The sequence below is a fragment of the Hemitrygon akajei genome, chromosome 26, assembly GCF_048418815.1.
Source record: "Hemitrygon akajei chromosome 26, sHemAka1.3, whole genome shotgun sequence".
NCBI lineage: Eukaryota > Metazoa > Chordata > Chondrichthyes > Myliobatiformes > Dasyatidae > Hemitrygon > Hemitrygon akajei.
Genome location: NC_133149.1, coordinates 14,854,180 through 14,881,432, shown reverse-complemented (window position 1 = coordinate 14,881,432; position 27,253 = coordinate 14,854,180). Strand labels below are relative to the sequence as shown.

At 43.6% G+C, this 27,253-nt stretch overlaps 1 protein-coding gene across 1 annotated transcript; it reads left to right on the top strand.

The window, feature by feature from the left end:
* Nucleotides 1–759: 759 nt before the first annotated feature.
* Nucleotides 760–27,253, top strand: tmem45b (transmembrane protein 45B). The gene is made up of 6 exons (XM_073029605.1): nt 760–1,003; nt 15,416–15,609; nt 21,303–21,515; nt 25,475–25,659; nt 26,101–26,246; nt 26,655–27,253. The coding sequence occupies exons 2-6, from the start codon at nt 15,435–15,437 to the stop codon at nt 26,752–26,754; spliced, it is 819 nt and encodes a 272-aa protein (XP_072885706.1). The 5' UTR covers nt 760–1,003; nt 15,416–15,434; the 3' UTR covers nt 26,755–27,253.

Here is a 27,253-nt window from a genome sequence, read left to right as displayed (position 1 = left end):
GTGGCCAGTGCTATCACGTTTGCTGTTGTGTGCTGGGGCAGCAGGCTGAGGGTAGCAGACACCAACAGAATCAACAAACTCATTCGTAAGGCCAGTGATGTTGTGGGGGTGGAACTGGACTCTCTGACGGTGGTTTCTGAAAAGAGGATGCTGTCCAAGTTGCATGCCATCTTGGACAATGACTCCCATCCACTCCATAATGTACTGGTTAGGCACAGGAGTACATTCAGCCAGAGACTCATTCCACCAAGATGCAACACTGAGCGTCATAGGAAGTCATTCCTGCCTGTGGCCATCAAACTTTACAACTCCTCCCTCGGAGTGTCAGACACCCCGAGCCAATAGGCTGGTCCTGGACTTATTTCCACTTGGCATAATTTACCTATTATTATTTAATTATTTATGGTTTTATATTGCTATATTTCTACACTATTCTTGGTTAGTGCGGCTGTAACGAAACCCAATTTCCCTCGGGATCAATAAAGTATGTCTGTCTGTCTGTCTCCTTACAAACAGCGCCAGAACTGAATATAAAACTCTGGAACACTAACCACTACACCATGGCATCCATTTATTGAGAAGAGGAGGAAATGTGTTTAATTATCGATAAATCTAGTTGTAAAATGCATTAAGAATGGTTTTGGATGTGAGTGCCCTATGTTTGGTGAAGTTCTGTTGAAGGCATAATGTAATGCTATCTGCTGCCACTGGGGGGCAGCACTCCTCAAGCCAGGATCAGGGAGTGGCACTGTAACCTGGGGGAGACAGGTGTAAACTGGAACACTTGCACCTGTTGTGCAACGCGGGAAGATCTCAAGACCAGTCAGGAAGTTAGCAGCTCAAAAGAAGCAGGCAATCCACAGAAGTTCGATAAACTCTTGAGCTTGCTGTGTGGAGGCTGACCTGGTCTGTATGTCCGCAACGGCCTGCACGAGATCTGACACAGGAATGTGAGCCTCTGGTTATTGAACCACACATAGTAGAAAACTTCGCAATCTCTCCGGTAAGTGTAAGAACCTCATCATTTGTGTGCGTATGTGTAAGCAGAAACAATAACTAATGTGAAAATTACGTAAGAGAAAGTAATTCAGTATCAGCTGTGGTACAGTACCTTAACAGAGAACAAGTAAGAAGGGTGCTATGGGTGTAAACATAATGAATCCATGCTTTTGGAATGATTTTATTTGAAGACAAATACAAAGTACCAAGATAAATAATTATTTGGTAAAAATAATTCTATTTTCTAACGAGTAGATTTTTCTGAAATGTCAAGAAAACTTCAGGTAGTTAATACAGAGAGATTAAAGTATGTTTTTAAGGAGGGGCAAAGGGTCAAAGCCCAGTTTGTGGTGTTAAGTGTAGTGTTTCAATAGGGACTAGATTACAGGTGGTGATATAGCAAGTAGTCATAGAACACTACAGCACAGAAACAGGCCCTTCGACCCATCTAGTCCATGCCGAACTGTTATTCTGCCTAGACCCATTGACCCGCACCTGGACCAAAGCCCTCCATACCCCTCTCATCCATGTACTTATCCAAACTTCCCTTCAATGTTGGACCCACGTCCACCACTTCTGCTGGCAGTGTAGTAATATGGTCTGGATTACATAGACAATTTTAATCGGAACAGGATAACTCACGTTGATGCGATAGACTTGTTAGGTGCACTAATGTAACAGGGAGTGTTCATTGTAGCAGGGGAGGGATTACATGGAAAGAGATCCCAACACCATCGTAAAACTTATGATCGTGCTGAAGGCCATTGGCTCCGTCACTGCCATAAGCTCTGTTTCCCCCTCTTCCTATTTGCCTGTTTACAAGCAACTTATTCTCTCTCACACATTCCTATCAACTCCACTTTAATACTACTTTGCCATTAACCTATACTAGGGGGTAATTTGTGGTAACTAGTTAACGTACTAGTCTGTGTTTGGAATAGAACATAGGACACAGAAGTAGGCTCTTCATAGCCGTGCAGAACATGGTGCCAAAGAAACTAATCCCTTAGGCCTACACACAGTCCATATATAACCATATAACCATATAACAATCACAGCACGGAAACAGGCCATTCCGGCCCTCCTAGTCCGTGCCGAACTCTTAATCTCACCTAGTCCCACCTACCCGCACTCAGCCCATAACCCTCCACTCCTTTCCTATCCATATACCTATCCAATTTTACCTTAAATGACACAACTGATCTGGCCTCTACTACTTCTACAGGAAGCTCATTCCACACAGCTATCACTCTCTGAGTAAAGAAATACCCCCTCGTGTTTCCCTTAAACTTTTGCCCCCTAACTCTCAAATCATGTCCTCTCGTTTGAATCTCCCCTACTCTCAATGGAAACAGCCTATTCACGTCAACTCTATCTATCCCTCTCAACATTTTAAATACCTCGATCAAATCCCCCCTCAACCTTCTACGCTCCAATGAATAGAGACCTAACTTGTTCAACCTTTCTCTGTAACTTAAGTGCTGAAACCCTGGTAACATCCTAGTAAATCGTCTCTGCACTCTCTCTAATTTATTGATATCTTTCCTATAATTCGGTGACCAGAACTGTACACAATATTCCAAATTTGGCCTTACCAATGCCTTGTACAATTTTAGCATTACATCCCAACTTCTGTACTCAATGCTCTGATTTATAAAGGCCAGCGTTCCAAAAGCCTTCTTCACCACCCTATCTACATGAGACTCCACCTTCAGGGAACTATGCACTGTTATTCCTAGATCTCTCTGTTCCACTGCATTCCTCAATGCCCTACCATTTACCCTGTATGTTCTATTTGGATTATTCCTGCCAAAATGTAGAACCTCACACTTCTCAGCATTAAACTCCATCTGCCAACGTTCAGCCCATTCTTCTAACCGGCATAAATCTCCCTGCAAGCTTTGAAAACCCACCTCATTATCCACAACACCTCCTACCTTAGTATCATCAGCATACTTACTAATCCAATTTACCACCCCATCATCCAGATCATTTATGTATATTACAAACAACATTGGGCCCAAAACAGATCCCTGAGGCACCCCGCTAGTCACCGGCCTCCATCCCGATAAACAATTATCCACCACTACTCTCTGGCATCTCCCATCTAGCCACTGTTGAATCCATTTTATTACTCCAGCACTAATACCTAACGACTGAACCTTCTTAACTAACCTTCCATGTGGAACTTTGTCAAAGGCCTTGCTGAAGTCCATATAGACTACATCCACTGCCTTACCCTCGTCAACATTCCTCGTAACTACTTCAAAAAATTCAATAAGGTTTGTCAAACATGACCTTCCACGCACAAATCCATGCTGGCTACTCCTAATCAGATCCTGTCTATCCAGATAATTATAAATACTATCTCTAAGAATACTTTCCATTAATTTACCCACCACTGATGTCAAACTGACAGGTCTATAATTGCCAGGCTTACTTCTAGAACCCTTTTTAAACAATGGAACCACATGAGCAATACGCCAATCCTCCGGCACAATCCCTGTTTCTAATGACATCTGAAAGATCTCCGTCAGAGCTCCTGCTATCTCTACACAAACTTCCCTCAAGGTCCTGGGGAATATCCGGTCAGGACCCGGAGATTTATCCACTTTTAAATTTCTTAAAAGCGCCAGTACTTCCACCTCTTTAATTGTCATAGGTTCCATAACTTCCTTACTTGTTTCCCACACCTTACACCATTCGATATCCTTCTCCTTAGTGAATACCGAAGAGAAGAAATCGTTCAAAATCTCTCCCATCTCCCTCGGCTCCACACATAGCTGACCACCCTGATTTTCTAAGGGACCAATTTTATCCCTCACTATCCTCTTGCTTTTAATATAACTGTAGAAGCCTTTCGGATTTACTTCCACCTTATTTGCCAAACCAAACTCGTAACTTCTTTTAGCTTTTCTAATCTCTTTCTTAAGTTTCCTTTTACATTCTTTATATTCCTCGAGCAATTCCTTTACTCCATGCTGCCTATATCTATTGTAGACATCCCTCTTTTTTCGAACCAAGTTTCTAATATCCCTTGAAAACCATGGCGCTTTCAAACCTTTAATCTTTCCTTTCAACCGAACAGGAACATAAAGATTCTGTACCCTCATAATTTCACCCTTAAATGACCTCCATTTCTCTATTACATCCTTCCCATAAAACAACTTGACCCATTCCACTCTCTCTAAATCCCTGCGCATCTCCTCAAAGTTAGCCTTTCTCCAATCAAAAATCTCAACTCTAGGTCCAGTCCTGTCCTTCTCCATAATTATATTGAAGCTAATGCTATTGTGATCACTGGACCCGAAGTGCTCCCCAACACATACATCTGTCAGCTGACCTATCGCATTCCCTAACAGGAGATCCAACACTGCCCCATCTCTAGTCGGTACTTCTATGTATTGTTGCAAAAAGCTATCCTGCACACATTTCACAAACTCTAAACCATCCAGCCCTTTTACAGAATGAGCTTCCCAATCTATGTGTCCATATCCATGTCCATATCTCTCCAGGCCCTCCTTATTCTTGTACCTATTAAAAGCCTCTTGAGTGCCTCTATCATATCTGTTTCCAGCACTACCCCAGCAACCCATTCCAAGCATCCACCATTCCCTGTGTAAAAGACTTGCCCCACAATCTCCGTTAAACATTACTCCACCCCATTGCCCCCACCCCCAATTACGGTACACCTTCTAGTATTCAATGCTTCTACCCTGGAAGAAAGATTCAGGCTGTTGATTCTATCCCTGCCTCTCATCATTTCATAAACTTCTATCAGATCTTCTCTCAGCTTCCGACACCATCAGAGAAATCAACGCAAGTTTGTCCAATCTCTCCTTGTAGCTAATACCCTCGAATCCAGGCAACATCTTGGTAAACCTCTTCTGAATTCTCAGAATCAGAATCAGAATCAGGTTTATTATCACTGGCACATGACATGAAATTTGTAAACTTAGTAACAGCAGTTCAATGCAATACATAATATAGAAGGGAAATAATAATAATAATAATAATAATAGATAAGTAAATCTTATTCAATATGTTTTATACAGTATATGTATATTGAATAGATTAAAATTGTGCAACAAACAGAAATGCTATATATTTTTTTTTAAAGTGAGGTAGTGTCCAAGGGTTCAATGTCTATTCAGGAATCGGATGGTGGAGGGGAAGAAGCTGTTCCTGAATCGCTGAGTGTGTGCCTTCAGGCTTCTGTATCTCCTACCTGATGGTAACAGTGAGAAAAGGGCATGCCCAGGGTGCTGGAGGTCTTTAATAATGGACGCTGCCTTTCTGAGACACCGCTCCTTGAAGATGTCCTGGGTACTTTGTAGGCTAGTGCCCAAGATGGAGCTCTGAACGCACAACACGTTGAATCCAGACGTGGATGGGCTACAGCAGCTGAAGACCACAAACATCCAGTCAGTGGCCACTTTATTAGGTACAGGAGATACCTTATCCAGTGACCACTGAGTGTACACTTTTGTCCAAGACATTTATACACATCACAAGTAACAGATGTGCATGAGAAAACTGGGGTTCCCGAAAGAAAACTGTGAGAGAGAGAGAAAATGCAAAGTCACACAGGTAGCACCTGAGGTCAAGATGGAACCCTGGAACTGTGACCCAGCACCAGCAGCAAAGGCCAATACCAGAAATTAAATGTTAATTAGAATCTTATAGAAAAGAACCTCTGGTTCAACTATTCATGTCTTGACAGAGTTTGAAAATGCAAAATTAGAATTATGAAAAGTTAGCAATAAGTTGGCTGAGGTAGACGGTAAAATTTGATTCAAGAATCTTTGGAACACTTCGCTTATTTGCTCAGTACATTCAAGTTTGAGAGTGATAGATCCTTTTTGATGAATGATAGGGCCAGCTAGGGACAATGTGATTTAATCCTTAACAGCACATAAAATGCTGGAGGAACTCAGTGGCCCCTTCATCAGGCCCGAAATGTCGGCTGTTCTTTATCCTCCGTAGATGTTGTCTGGCCCGCCAAGTTCTTCCGGCATTTTGTGTGTTGTTCCAGATTTCCAACATCTGCAGACTCTCTTGAATCTGTCATGATTTAATTCTTTCTAATGTTTTACACTGAACCCTAGTACCAACCTCTGAAATTATTCACTCCAGTCGTCAACACAAAAATCTTTAGCAATCAAAAACTGTGCCTTCGATAGTAATGGATTACCGCTTGTTGATTGGAAATGAAGAACAATGAACAAGTGAATCTGAGCCAGGCTTGGAGCCCAAGTTCATCCAAAGCCAATAACTATCACAATAAATCCATAAAGTTCAGGGAGAGGCTGAGAAGGAACTACCACAAAATTAGTAACCCAAAGACACACAAAGGTTACAAATTTTATAAAAACAAATAAATATAAACACAGCCTTTTGAGAACAAGAATTAGGCACATAAAATGCGTCTAACATTTGAATTGGAGGGGTATAGAGGGCTATAATTGAGGTGCAGGTCAACAAGACTAAGAGTAATGGTTCGGCATGGACTAGATGGGCTGAAAGGCCAGTTTCTGTGCTGCAGTGCTCTATGACTCTCTGACTCTAATGCCAAAAGGATTCAAGTCAAAACTGGAGTACAGGTATACACCAGCATACGTATTGAAACTGTGTAAATGTGGCTTATGCACATGGTCATATGCTAATTAAAATAATTACCTTTTACAAAGTATACAGGAACAAGGATCTAGTGCTTTCCTGGCATATATGACAAATAGACTCTTCTCGGGTTTCCAGCCCAGTAAAGGTATCGATTATAACCGACATTTCAATGATATACTCTGTCATCTTAATCGGGGATGGTGCCTGGGCTTGTCTAGTCCAGTGGTATTTATACCCCCGTTGTCCATCCTTCCTGATTGGTTAGTCCTCATCCAATCAGTTTTCCACTGTCCCACCTTGTTTACAATCAAATTCCAGTTCTTACTTAGAGAGAGACCTTCGTCTTGTTAAAATTCTTTTCCTCTAGTTTTATTTCAGTGGCTTCCTTTACCAGGCGCTCCCAAAAGCCACTGCACGGCATAGTAGTCTTCTTCTCCATGAAGCATTCTTGCCAAAGCCTCTGCATTTGGGCCTCAAAACAGCCTTTCCCAAAGTGGTTACTCCCACCAGAGCTTGTTGTTCTTTAATGCTGATAGGAAAAATAACTGTGCTGTCTTCGATGGCCCCTTTAAACTCCCTCCTCCAACCTGACGCTAGGCGTAATCAAACATTCAATTGCACTACACACTTCTCCCCACATTCCCTTTAATGCTTCTAACATTCTGCCACTCGTGGGCTGATCAGGGACAACTCAATAGCGGCCAATTCACCTACCTACCAGCACGTCTTTGGGATGTGGGAGGAGGCCCACATGGTCTCAGTGAGAACGTGCAAACTCATCTCAGACACCAGTGGAATACGGAATTGAACTTGGGTCACAGGACCTGTGTGGGAACAGCTGCACAATTCTGCCTGTGGTTAGACTTCCCTTCTCCCTTCCAGGATTCCTTTTTAATAAAGAGTACTTCCTCAGTCTTAACTAATTTCAGGAACCTTTATATTGTATCTCAACATGTAAAAAAGTGGAGTGGACCTTCATCCTTCAGGGAATTTATTTATTCTTCTCAAGCCTGCAACAAACTCACCCACACTGGACTGTCTCAGTATGGATGGTCAACCCTCTCCACAGTTCTCTCATAAAGCTTAACTTTGAACATTTCTCACTCTTTAGATAATTTTAGAACACGTTCCTCACATCACTCATCTATAGCTTCCTGCCAGGTATCAAAACTTGTACTGATCCCTCCTTACTTTATAATATTCGAGTATTGTGAGCAATTTTGAGACACGTATCCAAGGAAAGATGTGCTGATCTTGAGGAGGTTTTCAAGAATGATCCTCGGAATGAAAGGCCTAATATATGAGGAGTGTTTGATGTAACTGGGCCTGTGCTCGATGCAGTTCAGAAGGATGGAGGTAGATCTCATTGAAACCTACCAAATGCATAGAGTGGACCTGGAGAGGATGTTTCTATTGGTAGGAAAGTCTAGGATCCAAGGGCACACCCAGAGAGTGTGAATCTGTGGAATTCATTGCCACAGAGGTTTGTGGAGGCCCAGTCATTGGGTGTATTTAAGACAGGTTCTTGCTTGGTAAAGGGGATTAAGGGTTATGAGGAGAAGGCTAGAGAGTGGAGTTGAAAAAATAGCAGAGCAGACTTGATGTCCTGAATGGCCTGTTTCTGCTCTCCGATGTAGAAATGTTTGAGTTTCAACAATTAACACAACAAAGCTGCTTATGACTTGTATATGTTCATAAAGCCAGAAAAAAACTAACCTACACGGTGTCTCGTAACTCTTGGTGACTTTATTTTTAAAAACTTCTATTGGTCTAAGCAAACACTTTAGGATATCCTTTTAGCTTACAGCATGGTTGAAAGCTCAGGCACTGACACCGGTTTGCCACAGCCTCTTGGGTTCGGAGTTCTGATCAATTTTGGTTAACACGCGCTTTTTGTGGGTTCATCGTGCAAACTGGCCTGTCTCCAGTAACGAATTAGAGAGAAGGGAAGTGAAAGTCAGAGGAGAACTGTTACGTTCTGTACATAACCGTCTGGGAATATGGATGTAGCTTGAGTTTACTTTAAGTATGATGATGTAGGCAATTAACGTATTTTTACGTATAACCCATAATGATTTAAACAAACAAGAATGCTTATCAAACAATGTATAATACAAGATTGCTCACATATTATTGAAATATTAAATACACAACACTCCTCCTTGTTTAGTTATAAACTCCAACTCAATAGAGAATGAATCTCAACTATGTACACAGTATACTATATAATACAACTACTATATACAGACATCCACAGCATAGTAAATTTTAAATTGTCCTATTCAGGCCTAAAGATATAATCGCTGTGGTGGATTTCTTACTCTTGTAGAATAACATCTTTCCTGACAAGGAGGATCTCTCTGCTTGTGGCTGTGAATCAATCTCAGGTTCTGGAGCTGCCTCCTTGGTGGTTGTAGGAGTTGACTCTGACTGCAGGAAGTGGTTCTGACAAACTTCTTCTCCAACAATTGACTCTGCTCTCCACAACTGATCAATGTGTCATCTCCAAATGAAAATCAGACACAATCTCCACTGTACAGGGGAGTGGTCCTGCTCTGTCCATAATCTTTCCGAGTATGCACTTTTGATCACCTCTGTAGTCCCTCGCCAGGACTGCTTAAGACCATGAGATATCAGAGCAGAATTAGGCCATTTGGACCATCAAGTCTCCTCTACCATTTCATCACAGCAGATCCAATTTTCCTCTCATCCCCAGTCTCCTGCCTTCTCCCTGTATCCCTTCATGCCCTGACCAATCAAGAATCTATCAACCTCTGCCTTAGATATACATAAAGATTTGGATGTCACAGCTGCCTGTGGCAAAGAATTCCACAGATTCACCACTCTCTGGTTAAAGAAATTCCTCCTCATCTCCATTTTAAAAGGATGCCCCTCAACTCTGAGGCTACGTCCTCTAGTCTTCGATTCTCCCACCATAGGAAACATCCTCTCCACATCCACTCTATCAAGGCCTTTCACCATTCAATGGGTTTCAATGAGGTCACCCTTCATTCTTCTGAATTCTAGTGAATACAGGCCCAGAGCCATCAAACACTCTTCATACGACAAGCCATTCAATCCTGGAATCATTTTCATGAAGCTCCTTTGAACCCTCTCCAGCTTCAACACATCTTTTCAAAGATAAGGGGCCCAAAACTGCTCACAATACTCCAAGTGATGCCTCACCAGTGCTTTATAAAGTCTCAACATTACATCCTTGCTTTTATATTCTAGTCCTCTTGAAATGAATGCTAACATTGCATTTACCTCCCTCACCACAGACTCAACCTGCAAATTAACCTTCAGGGAATCCTGCACAAGGACTCCTAAGTTCCTTTGCACCTTAGATTTTTGAATTTTCTCTCCATTTAGAAAATAGTCAACCCTATCATATCTTCCACCAAAGTGCATGGCCATACACTTACTGGCACTGCATTCCATCTGCCACTTCTTTGCCCATTCTTCTAATCTATCTAAGTCCATCTGCAGCCTTTCTACTGCCTGCCCCTCCACCTATCTTTGTGTCATCTGCAAACTTTCCATCATCCAAGTCATTGACATATAATGTAAAAAGAATCAGTCCCAACACAGGCCCCTGTGGAACACCACTCATCACCAGCAGCCAACCAGAAAAAGGCTCCCATTTATTCCCACTCTTTGCCTCCTGCCAATCAGCCATCACTTTATCCGTGCTAGAATCTTTCCTGTAATACCATGTAGCTTGGTAAGCAGCCTCATGTGTGGCACCTTGTCAAAGGCCTTCTGAAAGTCCAAATACACAACATCAACTGATTCTCTACTATATGCTCTCTCTTTGACCTTTATGTTAGCTTTGACTTTTCTTGTTAGCCATGGTTGTGTCATCTTGCCTTTAGAATACTTCTTCCTCTTTGGGATGTATATATCCTGTGCCTTCCAAATTGCTCCCAGAAATTCCAGCCATTGCTGCTCTGCCGTCATCCCTGCCAGTGTTCTTTTCCAATCAATTCTGGCCAACTCCTCTCTCATGCCTCTGTAATTCCCTTTACTCCACCTTAATACTGATACATCTGACTTTAGCTTCCCTTTCTCAAATTTCAGGGTGAATTTGATCATATTATGATAATTTGCCCCTAAGGGTTCTTTTTACATTAATCAATTCCGGTTCATTGCATAATGCCCATTCCAGAATAGCTGATCCCCTTGTGGGCTCAACCATGAGCTGCTCTAAGAAGCCATCTTGTAGACATTCTATAAATTCTTTCTCTTGGGATCCAGCACCAACCTGATTTTCCCAATCTACCTGCATATTGAAATCCCCCATGACTATCCCCCATCACCCTTTCTATCTCCCATTGTAACTTGTAGACCCCACCCTTACTCCAAGTGGGGTCTGTATACAACTCCCATCAGGGTCTTCTTACCCTTGCAATTCCTTAGCTCTATCCACAATGATTCAACATCTTCCAACTCTATGTCACCTCTTTCTAATGATTTAATTTCATTTTTTACCAACAAAGCCACACCACTCCCTTTGCCTTCCTGTCTGTCCTTTCAACACAATGTGTATCCTTCCACATTAAGCTCCCAGCGATAATCTTTCAGCCACGATTCAGTGACACCCAGAACATCATACTTGCCCATCTGTAACTGTGCTACAAGCTCGTCTGCCTTATCCGAATACTGTGTGCATTCCAATATAACACCTTCAGTCCTGTATTTGCCCTTTTCCATTTTGTCCACCTTTTACATTGCAACTCATCCAGTTGACTGCAATTTTGCCCTGTCATCAGCCTCTCCTTGCCAGGAACCTCAGTCTATATTGCCTCTGTCTGTAAACCAACTAGCTCATCTTCAGCCCTCTCGCTCTGGTTCCCATCCCCCTGCCAAATTAGTTTGGACCCTCCCAATCAACTCTAGCCAGCCTGCCCGCAAGGATATTGGACCCCCTCAGGTTCAGGTGTAAACTATCCCCTTTGTACAGGTTGTACCTTCCCCAGAAGAGAATCTGAACCCTTGCCCCCTGTACCAGTTCCTCAGCCATACATTTGCCTACCAAGTCATTCTATTCACTGGCATGTGGCATAGGCATAGATTACTACCCTGGAGATCCTGTTTCTCAACTTCCTACCTAGCTACCTAAAATCTCTTTTCAGGACCTCCTCGCCTTGTCTACCTATGTCATATGTACCAAGACTTCTGGCTGCTCACCCTCACCCTTGAGAAAGCTATGGACCTGATCCTGGCACCCAGGGTGGCAACATACCATCCGGGTGTCTGTATCGGGCCCACAGAACCTCTTTGTCCAGGAGCAAAACATCAAAACTCCTTGTTTGAGGAGCCTTCACTTTGTCTCAGCTGTTTGTCCTGTATCCTTCTTCTGAGATTGGGTTTGAAGAGATCCAAGCGTGAACACAAGGGTTGGCCCAGGAATAGCATAGCTGGTGTGTTGCATTGTGATATGAAAGGAGGAAATTGGTGAGCTTCTGGTTCAGTGTTAGTGTAGTGTGTTCTTCCAACTCTGGACAAACTTTTTCACCAAGTTACTTGTAGCTGGGTGGTAATATGTCAATAATATGTTGGTGCAGATGTAATATGTCACATTCCATTCATTCTTAAGAATGACTGAAACTGTTCCTCCACAAACTGTGGTCCATTGTCACTGACTAAGTGTTCTGGAACGCCAGTCCTTGCAAAGAGGCTTCCCAACACATCAACAGTGTGTGAGGCTGTTGTGGAAGCTTCTGGCCAATTTGTAGCTGCACCCACTGATACCAAGAAATTGTGCCCATGAATGGTCCAAGAAAATCCACATGAATCCTCTGCCAGGGCAATGCAGGCCATTCCCAGGGATGGAGAGACACTACTCTTGGCATCAACTGGATGTGTTGGCATCCCGAACAGTGCATGGCAAGCTGCTCGATCTGTTGACCTACCCCAGGCCACCAGACAAAGCTACAAACCAATGCTTTTATTTTAACCATGTAGCTCCTCCAACACCTTACCTCTCAGCTTGGATGGTACAATAACTCTCAATCCCCACATAAGGCACCCCCCCCCCCATCAAGGGCAAGTTCATCCCAGTGCAGGTAAAAATAGGGAAAATGGGGTTTCTTTTGCACTTTCCAGCAATTTTGGGTGTCCATGTGGACCTGAGACAGTGTGGGGCCTTTTCTGGTTTCCCTTTGGATAATTTCTGCCATAATAGGGAGACTTCCAATGTGTGTGAGGGAGAATACATCAAGTGGAGTGTCCACGTTTATAAATTTTTCCAGTACTTCCTTTTCCATGATTAGTCAACCTTTTGTATTCAGTCTTGTAATGGTGTCCTCCAAGAAGCAGAGCCCATCTCTGCATTCGTGCTGCTGTTGTTAGGGGAACATCCTTCTGTGGATTGAAAATGGACACTAGTGGTTGATGATCCGTAATGAGGGTAAACTGCCTTCCACACAAGTACTGGTTCAAACGTTTTACACCCCAAACCAGACTCAAAACGGCTCTGTCAATCTGTGCAGTTTTTCTCTACAGCAGTAAAGAAACATGATGCAAAGGCTATGGGGCGTTCACATCCATCACTCATAACATGTGACATGACTACACCTGCACCATAAGGCGAGGCTTCACTGGATGATATGGATCATGTGTCTGATGTCACCATTTCCTTTTCCTTTTTGAAATGCCACATCACACTGCTTTGTCCATTGCCATTTCTTCCCGATCCCTAGTATTGAGTTCAAGGGGTGGAGCACAGTAGCCAGGTCTGACAGGAACCTGATACAGTAATTGACAAATACTAAAAAGGACCACAACTGTGACATGTCCTTTGGCCTTGGGGCATCTACCACTGCTTGAAATTTCTTAGCACACTTGTGTAATCCTTGTGCATCAATTATGTGACCACAGTAAGTGATGCTTGGTTTAAAGAATTCACACTTGTTGCATTGTGCTCTGAGCCCATAATTTTCTAATCTTTTAACACTGTCTTGAGATTTTGGAGAGGTTCTTTGTTATCTTTACCGGTAATGATGATGCCATCCAGGTAACACTGAGTGCAGCCTTGTAGCACCTGGTCCATCGCTTTCTGACAGAGTGCAGGTACAGATGCTACTCCAAAATTAGCCTATTATAGAAATAAAGCCATTTTCTGCAAGTTTCGCCTGTAAATCTGAATTGGTCTGGTGTACATGAGCCCCTGCCACAATGGTGATACAATTTGTACGCTTCTGTTTAGACTTTGCAATTTTGTTCACTCGCTTTCATTCCTCAATTGCATCTCTGCCTCTGCTTTCCATTGAAACAGCAATTTTGACTGCTCCTTCAAATCTAAGTTATGATTCAGTTAGGAGCTGTTTTTGAATGCTTTCTATTAAGATTCCACAAACAAAGTGATCTTTCAGTGCATCACGAAGCCCATGACTGAACTGACAATGCTCAGACAATTCAGTCACATATGCTGAAATAGACTCCCCTTATTTTTGATTCCACTTATGAAACCTAAAACTTTCTGCAGTCAACAATGGCTTTAGTTCTAAGTGTTCCTGCATCACTTTTACAATAGCAGCAAAGCTCATTTCTAACGATTTGGTTGAAGCAGCCTTTAAACCCAATGAACTCGCTTCTCATCGGCTATTTCATTTGCTTCAAAATATTGTTCCAATAGTTCAGTATACCTGAGCCAATTACCCATTGTGTAATCAAACTCATCAATCTTTCCAATGTAGCCAGCCATTTCTGAATGTTTTGAAAATGATTATTATCTCTCGGTACTCACTCTTTATGAGCCCATGAATTCTGCTGTTTATGGCCTTTTTTTATTAACTTGGCAACTCTGCACGTGCTGGGCTGTTTCATTTAAATTTGAATGTTCTCACAGCGTTGTTTTTAGTTCAAACATCTTTAACAGGTTGGTAGCCATCTCAGATTTGTTTTAAAAAATGTTATGTTTTGTAAACTCAAAAGATTAAATTAATTCAAATGAGACATGGGAGTCCGGGAATATGGGTGTAGTTTGAACTTTAAACTTGGCATGTGGTATCATGTGATAGCGTGATGATGAAAGCAATTAACATATTTTTGCATATAATCCATAATTAATTATTTAAACAAACAGGAATGTTTAATCAAACTATATATATATATATATATATATATATACAAGATCACTTAAATATTATTGAAATGTTGAATATACAACAAGGGCTATGTGGAACTGAGTGCAGGAAGGAAAAGTAGCATCAAAGTTCATGAAATGTTCTAGTTCAGGTCTTGAGATGGCAGAGACAAAGAAGTGAGAGGGGTGACGGGAAAGGGACTAAAAGAAAGAAGACTTGAAATATTCCAGAAAGGGGCTGGAATATTCGGACCAAAGAAAAAAGCCAAATAATGCAACAAAAACAGAAAATGTTGGAGGTCCTCAGCAGGCTGAGCAACATAAGGGTCTTGGACTAAAAACATCTCTCTCCACAGATGTGATTTGTCCAGCTGCCTCTCATGTATGTTCTGTTCTCATTATCGTGGGCATCAGACCTGTTATAACAAATTTTATTTGGAGCAAGTGGGTGAAGCCAGTTGACAAATTGATCAACTATCATGGAAATAAGATGGTTAGGAATTAGAAACCAATGGATCGCCAGGGGTTCCCAACCAGGGGTCTACGGGTCCCTCGGTCAATGGCATAAAAGAGGTTGGGAACCTCTGCTCTATTCTAGGCGATGAGGAGAGAAACTATCAAGTGATGATGGGATAGAGTAAGTTCCTGAGGGGCAAGAACAGGCTGAAACAAAGGGTCTAACTGTGCAATCCTTCTTCCGCGCAGGTCTCAACTGCAGTCACTGATGGCAAACTTTAAAGGACATGCTCTTCCCGGCAGTTTCTTCCTGCTCTTTGGCCTGTGGTGGTCAGTGAAGTATCCACTCAAGTTCTTAGCAAAAAATGGCAAGTCCTCCAGGCTGTGCTTCGGCCGAGTGGAACTCATTGAGGGGGTGGTGAAGACCATTTTCTCATTTGTGGGTGAGTATCCCGAGTCCTTGTGATATTTACCTGCTGCCCGAAGGAGTGTCTAATGCGAAAGTGAGGAAATTGGCATTAATTAAACAATAGAGCAACTTTCAACCCTTGTCACAGTGAGCAAGCTAAATTGACAAGCGCGCTCAATGACAGGAGCACCCCGGCATTGCGGACATCACCACCGTAATGACGTACGCTTGCCTGTTCCCATTACTCAATGAATTCCATTGAATACAATTGTGATCTTTCATTGTGATCAGAAGCATAACTTTATCAGGAAACACACATACAAACCTTCGAGGGAACAGCAGCCCATGGTTGGAGAATCTGCCTTACCTCACTGGTAAATACCTGAATCTGCAGAGACATTATTCCTTGGAAAAGTCAAGATGGGCCTGTGAGTTCCTGGGCCCTCCTTAAGGATGGAATCTTTTTACATATTGTTCCACTGCTCCCTGGGAGTCCCAGACTTTGACTTAGGTGCCTCAAAATGCACCCTGGAGCTCCCATTTCAAAAGATGATGCCAGTGGGAACACCACGGAAACACCCAAAGAACAAAATTTACCGGTGCTGGTTTTTAGAGAAGAATGTGGTGACTGAGAAATCACCTTCAAAGATATCTTTAGCAGCTTGTAGATTTGTCTTTGACAGGCTCTTAAAATGATACATTCAGGTTCAGATTCAGATTAATTTTATTTATCACATGTACATGAAACATTAAGCGCCCCCTTTGCCCAGGACATGCCCTCTTCTCATTGCTACCATTACGGAGGAGGTACAGAAGCCTGTAGGCACACACTCAATGATTCAGGAACAGCTTCTTCTCCTCTGCCATCCAATTTCTGAATGGACATTGAACCCATGAACACTACCTCAATACTTTATTTATTGAGACACAGAGCAGAATAGGCCCTTCAACAACAATCCCCCAATTTAATACGAGCCTAATCACAGGACAATTTACAATGACCAATTAACCTACCAATTGGTACGCCTTTGGAGTGTGAGAGGAAACCCATGTGACCATGGGGAGAACCAGGGTCACCTGTACTGTAAAGCATTGTGCTAACCACTATGCTACCATGCCACCTCTTTATCTTCTGCACCCTCTCCATAGCTTCAAAATCCTTCCTATAGTGAGGCAACCAGAACTGTTTGCAACACTCCAGATGTGGCCTAACTGGAATTTTACAAAATTGCAACATAGCCTCCTGACTTTTGAGTTCAATGCCTCAAAAGTTCAATGACTAATAAAAGCAAACATTCAATAAGCCTTCTTAACTGCCTTATTGACCCATGCAGCCACTGTCAGGGAGCTATGAACATGGATCCCAAGATCTCACTGCTGTATTTGTTTAATTTGTATATATATATATATATATACACTTCTTACTGTAATTTATGATTATATATTGCAATGTACTGCTGCCGCATAACAACAAACTTCACGACATATGCCAGAGATATTAAACCCGATTCATTTGCATTAACAACCAACACATCCTAAAGCAGCCCACAGGTGTCACCCCACATTCCGTCACTGACATAGCACATTCAGCAGAATAACACAGAACACTACAAAACAGAAGACGACAAGCAACAAAAGAACAATGGCAAAACAAGCCCTGTTCCTCCATGTTAGCCAGCAGCCACGCACACACCCCAGGACAGGCTGTCTCCAGCCTCTAGCGGACACATGGATTTGCAGGCATTGGGCTTCGACTTCCCCAGTGGACTCGCAGACGCGGGACGCTGTCCGCCTTCGGTTTCAACTTCCAGGCTTCTGATTGACCTTCGGGCTTCGTTCTTCGGTATTAACCCGGGACTTGCCAGTGATGTCGAATGAGGATCTCGAACCCCAGACCTTAAATGCCAGACTCTCTGTTGACACTAGGCCTCAAACACCAGATTCTCCAATGACCAGGTCCCCGAACTCTAGGCCTCAAACACCGCATTCTTCAATGGCCAGGACCTTGAACTCTGGTCTCGCAGTTTGCATTCTGGGGGGGAGGGGGTCAATGTTGCTCATGCCTTTGATCCCAGAATCTGCCGATGACTCATTGACCTGGAGTGGATACCTGCCCTTGTTCTCACTGGTTTGCAGCCTGACATCCAACCATGGATGGCCTTCATCCCAAGTTCATGTCTTTTGCCTCTTTGGCCTTCAAGCACGGAATGCAGGGAGCATAGTGGAGAACTAGACTCCAGCTTGTCCTTTAACTCACCCACATCCTTACCCCTAAACCCTAATCTGACCCCTCACTCCCCTCTGACTACAAAACCATCCCTATGTATTAAAAAAAATTAAAAGACAATAAGGTCAGAACCATGACCTTGACGGAGACTGTAGCTTGGTGCCATCTTGACCGGAAGATATTCCAATGGTATGCAGACACTTGGACCTCCTTTTTCAGAAAATCAGATGACTGGCAGCTGGGGCCTTCACTGTATAAGGGAATGTCAAATACCAGTGTTACAAAGCGTTGCTGTTGTAACATTTGGACACAATCACATTCCACTGAAGATTGTAATGAAAAAACTTCTATAGTTGTACCGTGGAGAGCATTCTGACAGGCTGCATCACTGTCTGGTATGGAGGGGCTACTGCACAGGACCGATAGAAGCTGCAGAAGGTTGTAAATCTAGTCAGCTTCATCTTGGGTACTAGCCTACAAAGTACCCAGGACATCTTTAGGGAGCGGTGTCTCAGGAGGGTAGCGTCCATTATTAAAGGCCTCCAGCACCCTGGGCATGCCCTTTTCTCACTGTTACCATCAGGTAGGAGATACAGAAGCCTGAAGGCACACACTCAGTGATTCAGGAACAGCTTCTTCCCCTCTGCCATCAGGTAGGAGATACAGAAGCCTGAAGGCACACACTCAGTGATTCAGGAACAGCTTCTTCCCCTCTGCCATCCGATTCCTAAATGGACATTGAACCCTTGGACACTACCTTACTTTTTTTAATATACAGTCTTTCTGTTTTTGCGCATTTTTTAAAATCTATTCAATATACGTAATTGATTTACTTGTTTATTTATTATTACATTTTATTTTATTTATTATTGTTTTTCGCTCTCTGCTGGATTATGTATTGCATTGAACTGCTGCTAAGTGAACAAATTTCACGTCACACGCCTGTGATAATAAACCTGATTCTGATTCTGATTTCAAAATTTGTTCCTCATTCTTTTCTGATTCAGCAGCAAGAGGCATTCATAAAGAGGAGAGACACCATACACATCTTAAAGGCTATAAAATCTATTTATTAGAATTACATATAAACTGTTCATTAACTGTTTCACTAAGATGGAGGACAGAATACTTATTGACCACTCAGCTGCATACAATGCCAGCGAGAACCCCAGATATCCGACAGCCTCTTCTATAGCCTTTCTCTCTCATGTCAGTCTATCTCTTAGCACTGGTCACAACCCCAGCCTAAGGCAAGATTCTAGTTTGCACAAAAAGTTAACAGACTTCAAATTCTCTACCTTAGTACTTTTCCATTCTTCGTGGTATTAGGTTCTTATCTCTCGTGACCTTTAGGCCTCAACATAACTTAAAGACAGAGTCAGCGTGTTTTGCAGGAAAATGTATTATCTACTGAGCAGTACTCCTGTATGTCCTCAAAACATTCTCTCATTCCAAGTTTACACCAGTCTGTCTGAAAAACCATTCTTTACACAGACGAAAGCCCCATTTTTTGTTGTGTCCACAATGCTAAGTAATATAAACAAAGTAACTGGGGTCAGAGTGAACCTGCTACCACAGTGAACACATATTGACCACACTAACATGGCAGAGGTAGACACAGAACCCGGCACATTGACCAGTTTTTAGGCAGTTGCTTGCTACTTGCTGCCAGTCCAGTTTTGTGTGTCTGATATTACAAGTGGGAGCCACAGACTCTTCCACTGATAGTGGCTGATGGGGATGGTTGGTGGAGAGTTTGTAAGTTGGCATGACCGCGGTTTCCGTGTCTGCCTAATGCATGGTGGCAAGATTCTCAGTGCCACCCCGAGCGTTCTCTCTTCAGTCCCAGGAATCGTGGGCCAGACTTTCCCAGAATCAGTGGGATATTACCTTTATTCAAGAGGCTTTCAGCCCATATGTTTCGGCTTATCTCATCTCACAACAGACGTTGGAATAGAGTGTCTGTTTTGGCAGTCTAAGAGTCTACACAAATGGAATGGTCTTCCCAGCATATCCAGCTGGTCGTATTTCAGTGCCTTAAGATGTCTACTGTAAGCAGTCCAGATCTCAGAAGCATACGGGTGGTAGACCATAAACTTTGTGCCAGGTCTGTGGTCGTAATCTTCGAACATCCTTTTCCACAATCAGTTACAGATTATGCTTACATTGGAGAGAGTTCAAAGGAGGTTCACAACAAAGATTACAGGATTGAAAGGCGCTTGATGGCTCTGGGCCTGTTCTCACTGGAATTCAGAAGAATGAGGGGGAGTCTCATTGAAACCTATCAAATGGTGAAAGGTCTTGATAGAGTGGATGTGGAGAGGATGTTTCCTAGGGTGGGAGAATTGAAGGCTAGAGGACACAACCTCAGAGTTGAGGGGCATCCTTTTAGAATGGAGATGAGGAGGAATTTCTTTAGCCAGAGAGTGGTGAATCGGTGGAATTCGTTGTCACAGGTGGCTGTGGGGGCCAAGTCAGTGGGTATATTTAAGATAGAGGTTGATAGATTGATAGGTCAGGGCATGAAGGGATGCAGGGAGGAGGTAGGAGATTGGGGCTGAGAGGAAAATTGGATCGGCCATGATGAAATGGCAGAGCAGACTCGATGGGCTGAATGGCCTAATTCTGCTCCTGTACAGTACCTTATGGTCTTATGCTGCTGTATTAAAGGTGGTAGTGAATTTCAGCAACAATATTTATAAGAGGAGGCACCTTCACATAGGGAAAGTGTTTCCAATTGTCAGAGTTTTATTGTGAGAGGGTAGTATATTGGTAGAGAAGACATGGCTTTGTGGATGTTGCGTATAAGACCCGCTTTCCAATGTGCTTCAGTCAGCATGTTGACAATGGTGTGGAGTTTAGTTGGTGAGTACCAGCATACTGCAGCTCAGTGGACGAGGCTCTATCTGAGAGCATTATTTCTGTCTGTTGAATCATTTTCTGTTGGTTCTGACAATCAGCTCCACTCCTGCAGGAGGGTTGTGGGAGGTGCGATATTACAGCATGAAAGATTTAGATTTAGCTTTAGAGAACTACAGCACAGTAACAAGCCAGTGATGCCCAATTACACCCATGCAACCAATTAACCTACTAACCTGTACATCTTTGGAATGTGGGAGGAAATCCACACGGTCAATGGGAAGAATATATAAACTCCTTACAGACAGCAGCGGGAATTGAACCTGGGTTGCCGGTACTGTAATAGCGTTATGCTACTGTGCTACCCTGAGAAAAGATTGAGAAAAATGTTCCATTTTTAACAGCAGTCTTCACTGAGCTTGGCTCTGTTAGTTAATGTCTTGGCTAACCATAGTAAACCATGCTAATATGGTGAACACATACAACTCCTTGAGGTCGGTCCTGAGGGACTTACATCTCCCAGCTCTCATACCAGGGGGAAAGCAGGAGTGCCTTTCCATTCAACTAAAATGATGTGCTTGTGGTTGCTTCATGTTTGCTGGAAAGTTTATCTTTGCTCTTTTCACTTGTGCTCTCTCCAGGAATTCTAGCTGAGCAGTTTGTCCCGGATGGGCCCCATCTGCACCTGCTGAGCCAGGACCGACAATCCTGGGTCAAGCTAATGAACTGGCAGCACAGCACCATGTACCTGTTCTTCGGCATCTCCGGGATTGTCGATATCCTCACATACTCCTCGGTCAGGATCCCGTTGGGCATTGACCGCCTGATGCTGTCGCTAGCAGTGTTCATGGAAGGTGAGTGTGTTTGTGGTTCAGCATGACACTTCCTCAAAGCAATTGTTTGTGATACTCTAATTTTCAGGAACTGGGTGACAAAGCTAGTATTGATTCAGCAGCATGTTGTATGCAAATAATGCTAACACCACATGGCAAATTCAGGGAACAAAATAAAATCTATGAGTTATTGGGACATACCAAGCCTTCAAGACTAAGCCTCTCTGCAGACTGTTGTAGAATGTAGAGCACAGCACACAAATGTTGTGCTAACCTTTTAACCTGCTCCATGGTTAATCTCCCCTAAACCTTAATCCGCTCACATTAAAAGGATGTCCTCCGGTATTGGCCAGTGCTCTGGGCCATGAGACAGATGGACTCATCCAAACACACCACCCACCGTTTCCCTGACGGAGCACCTTTTTCAGTTTAGAGGTCCTCGTTTTTACCAGATCTCAGCGTGTGGGCAATAATTTACCCTTTGGTTGATTCCACTTTCCCAGTGATAACAGACCTGGTTCTCCCCGTCTCCCATTCTCCAAAACGTTTAACGTGTGTCGATGTCAGGACAGCTGAATTGCAGTTGGTGACGTTTGTGCACAAAGATGCTCTCTCTTTGCCTTACCATTCCTGATAGTAACTTAATATTTCTGCAGGTGAATCAACCAGCAGATGCTTCCAGAACCTGCTCACTTTAGGCTCCTTGGGGTGTGTACTTATCAGATTTAAACAGGTCTCACACAACACACACAAAATGCTGGAGGAACTCAGCAGGTCAGGTAGCATCAATGGAAATGAATAAACAGTCGATGTTTTGGGCTAAGCCGTATCATTTCAGGTTGCGAGGGGAAAGAGGGCCAGTGGGTTAATGAAAAACATCTCGTTCAAACTTCAAACTACTTATGTCTTGCGTCAACATCAGATGTGACTGGCAATTGAAGGCACACATTCAAGACCTGAGCCTAGTCCATCACACAGTCACTGTGTATTTGAACAACCTTGTTCCATACCCTTCAATCTTGAGGCTGGGAAAATCCACAAACCTCAGTTCTGAGGTGCTTGGCTGCCGCCGTGAATTGCCTCAACACAGTCTCCAAAGGGAAGAGCCCCACATGTGAAAGAGCTACCCTCACATCATCACCAAGTGTTCCAGCTCCAATGTTAAATACATGCCCAATTTTTCTAACATCCTTCCTACAATGAAGCGAACAGAACTGAACACAATATTCCAAATGTGGCTTAACCAGGCTTATATAGAGCTGCAACATTACCTCATGGCTCTTGAACTCAATCCCCTGACTAACAAAGGCCAACACACCATACAGCTTCCTAAACACCCTATTAACTTGCGCAGCAGCTTAGAGGAATCTATGGACCTGGACCCCAAGATCCCTCTGTTCCTCCACACTGTTAAGGATCCTATTATTACCCATAACACCATAGGGTATAGGAATAACGTTAGGCCATTTGGCCCACTGAGCCTGCTCTGCTATTCCTTCATAGCATGACCCAGGATTGTCTGTCCTGCCTTCTCCTCATAACTTTTGACACCCTTATTAATCAAGAACCTATCAACCTGCACTTTAAATATACTCAATTACTTGGCCTCCCACAGTCCTCTGTAGCAATGAATTCCACAAATTCACCGTCCTCTGGCTAATGAAATTCCTCCTCATCTTCGTTCTAAGTGGATGTCCCTCTATCCTATTAGCTTTCAAATTTGACCTTCCAAAGTATATCACATCACACTTTTGTGGAGGAGACTTGATGGGCCGAATGGCTTAATTCTGCTCCTGTGCCTTATGGTCTTAAACTTCCAGCTCCGCATCCAATCAATGTGAAGATGCAAGACTCAAGATTGTTTAGTAGCATTTCTTGTACACAAGTTCAAAGGAGAATGAAATACCGTAATTGTTACTCCGGATCCAATGCAGCACAAGAAAATATAATGAGTTGAAGAACACGATAAATTAAGGTCACTGTCCTGCCCCAGGGACTTAACTATCCTAATGTTTTTCAAGAGTTCCAGCACATTCTCTTTCTTAACATCAACATGTTCTAACATATCAACTTTTTCTATCCTGTCCTCACATTTGTCAAGGCCCTTCTCACTCGTGAATACTGAAGCAAAGTATTCATTAAGGACCTCCCCAGCCTCCTATAACTCCAGGCACGTTTCCTATTTTATCCCTGATCAGCCCTACCCTTAGTCTAGTCATTCTCCCGTTCTTCACTTATGTTTCATCTTATCCCTATGGTCACCCTCTGTGAGACATCCCACTTCCCCACCATCTGCAGATTTACAATTTATTTTGTCTTCTCACCAATGCAAGTGGTTAAAGCACATGGCCAAGTGGTTAAGTCTAGTGATCTGAAGGTCGCTAGTTCGAGCCTCAGCTGAGGCAGCGTGTTTGTGTCCTTGAGCAAGGCACTTAACAACACATTGCTCTGCGACGTCACCGGTGCCAAGCTGCTTGGGTCCTAGTGCCCTTCCCTTGGACAACATCGGTGGTGTGGAGAGGGGAAGGCCTGCAGCTTGGGTAACTGCCGGTCTCCCATACAACCCTGCCCAGGCCTGCGCCCTGGAAACCTTCCAAGGCGCAAATCCATGGTCTCACGAGACTAACGGATGCCTATACATAATGCAACCTGACCTCTTGGTTGTTTCCAGCATTTTCATTGCTCTCCTATCTAATCCTTTAAGCGTCTTCAACACTTCAGTGAAATTGTCCCTTACCCTTCTTTACTCAATGCGATCATGGGACACCAATGTCAAGTTTAACACTTTAACTCCAGTATCTTTTGACATTACTGGTGAATTACATCACAGAAATGCGTGCAGTTCACCATCAGGGCTGTTGCAGGTTTCGACCAAAACATCGACAATTCCTTTCCTCCTTCAGGTGCTCGATTCACTGAGTTCCTCCAGCAGATTGTTTCAGATACCAGGATCTGCAGTCTCACCGGACATTTATCTTTATTTCAATTAGTTAGCCAATTATTTTATTTTATTGTTTAGAGATGCAGTGCAGAACAGGCCCTTCCGCACAGCAACCCAGCAACCCACACGAGCCTAATCACATGACAATTTACAGTGACCAATTAACCTACCAACCGGTACGTCTTTGGGCTGACGGAGGAAACCGGATCACCCAGAGGAAATTCATGTGGTTCATGGGGAGAACATACAAACTCCTTATAGATAGCGCTGGAATGCCACTCTGAACTCTAACGCCCCGAGCTGTAGTTTTTCCTTTTTTTTGTGTGTGCCATACTCTGCCAGAGCCTCAGCGACCACTTTTTTCAAAGTGGTTGTCTTGGAGGAAAGATTCTGTGAGTGGACCCCCACGTCCTTCTCACAGCGCAGTGTTTTTTTTTTACGAGGCCTTGTTGTGAGCTCAACACTCAACCCGGCACGGATGGAAAGCGTGTCTGGGAGCGGCCCGACTGGATTCAAACTCGGGAACCTTTGCTCTGGAGCCCGGTGCTGATGTCACTGCGCCAGCAGCCGGCCTGTAATAGTGACGCGCTAACCACTGCACCACCATGGCACCCCAATATACACGTCTACATATACTGCATTGATTGGTCTTATAGATTTGCTCAGCATTAATTATATCTCCAAATAAGTGTGATCCATAAACTTTGAGATGGATCTCTGATTCCTGTATCCAAATCTTCCTCATATATTAAGGGAAAGCAGTGGTCCAGGCACCAATTCATACAGAATGTGATTTGTACCCAGTAATGTGAGGGCTATTCTCACTGCCTTTGTCTGTCCTATACCCTGACTGACCTCGTGGTGTCCTCAATACAATATTCCCTCTGGAGAAACTCCACTTTCTTTAAATCCCCCCTGCCCCCAGTTCGGGCCAAATTTGGCCCTGCCAGAAACTGCACTTCTGCATGCGATGAACAATTCGTACCTAGGACAAGAGCACTGAGACACGTGTGTCACTGCACATTTATCTTTCCTGCAGGTTTCCTGTTTTATTTTCACGTTCATAACCGGCCTCCCCTGGACATGCACATCCACTCGCTTATGCTGACGGCCGTGTTTGGAGGTTCTTTTATCATAATGATGGAGGTTTTCCTGCGAGATAACATTGTACTTGAGCTGTTCAGGACCAGCCTGGCAATCCTGCAGGGGACTTGGTTCTGGCAGGTGAGCAGATCCGTGGTGCCAGTGAACATTCATGCCACAGCCCAGGAACAAGGGGAGCTGAACGGGAGCTCGCTGTGAGTTTAGCTTAATGTAGGATCTCTCCCTGAGGTGGTAACTGAGTGAATTTAGTTTAATGGGGGGGGGGGGGTGTCATTGAACGGGTTTAGTTTAATGAGGAATCAGTGAGTGAGTTTAATGGACAGCCTGTGGATGTGAGTTTACTTCAACAGGAATCACTGAGAGAGTTTATTTTAACGGGGATCACTGTGAGTTTAGTTTAGTGGGCAGCCATTGTGAGTGAGTGCACTGTAACTGACAGGCCGTGGATGGAGCTTAGCAGCAGCACTCTAGCTAGTACAGAGGTTTTGCTTCAGTTTCAGGGTCTGAATGGAGCTGAACACTTGATCTTTTTTTGACGGAGAACGATCGCATCTCTTTCAGATTGGCTTTGTCCTCTACCCTCCCGGTGGCGGGCCCGAGTGGAACGTAAATGACCACGAGAACGTGATGTTCGTCACACTGTGCTTCTGCTGGCATTTTGCGGCCGCCATTTGTATCGTCGCGATTAGCTACACCCTGATATACGGGTGAGTTCTTCCTACCCTGTGTGGAATACCGATCTGGGCCTGCACTGGCTTCACTAAGCTAAACAATGTTTATCATGCATTTGAAAGCAGAATTCTTTGACGTTGTGTTGGTGTTGGGAAGCTGAGGTGCTCTCCCCCCCCCCCCCCGCCCCCGAGGCACTCCCGCATCATTGGGTCATAATTGCTCAATTACAGTACACACCGTAGAAGTTAAGGAGAGGTTCATCACCTGCTCCTTCAGGGCACCTAGACAGGCCGGCAAATACCTCAGGCAACCAACCCTTCTGTAGGCCTAAGTCTAGGAAATCCAACCACGTGGTAAAATAATACATATATTGAGTGTGGAAATGAAATGTGTTCCTCTCCACTCTGGAGGCCTCTTGCTGTAACAAATGCCTTCTGTTGCAGGTTTACACAAATCAGATCAAAGAGAGACAGTGCTTTAGAGATGGAACCACGGGGCAAGTCGGAGAAGTACCGATTGTTGAGCAATTCTGACGTGGAATGACATGGCCAGCAGCTCCTGCGCTTCCCTCTATTCACACTGACAAGTTGATGATTTCTGTCTAATTGTTTTGCAATTGTGAATGTTCCTTGTTCCCTTAATCCCTTTGAATCACTGTTTGTATTGGCGGAGCAGGAGTGAGTGGCAGGGAATATCTTTTGTGAAATGACGCTGGTCACGGGAATCTGAATTGTCTCCTATTTTCACAAACCCACCAGAACTCACAGATCAGGTTCGGGCCTAAAGCAAATTCTACCCAAGTGCAGCAGGGGACAGGTAGGTTGTGGACAGGAGCTATCTCTTTTGATGGAATCCAGGGAATAATTTTAGTGCAGGGAAGTAATATCGGAATGTTCAGTGCTATCACCTGAAACTGCTTTGAATACCAACCAATCTTGATCAGTCTCAGACTGTAGTGGTTTCGATAGCCCATCCTCCACCAACTGATCTGCCTCTCATCCTCAACAATCCCTGAAATAAACAACGTGCATTTTTAACAAAA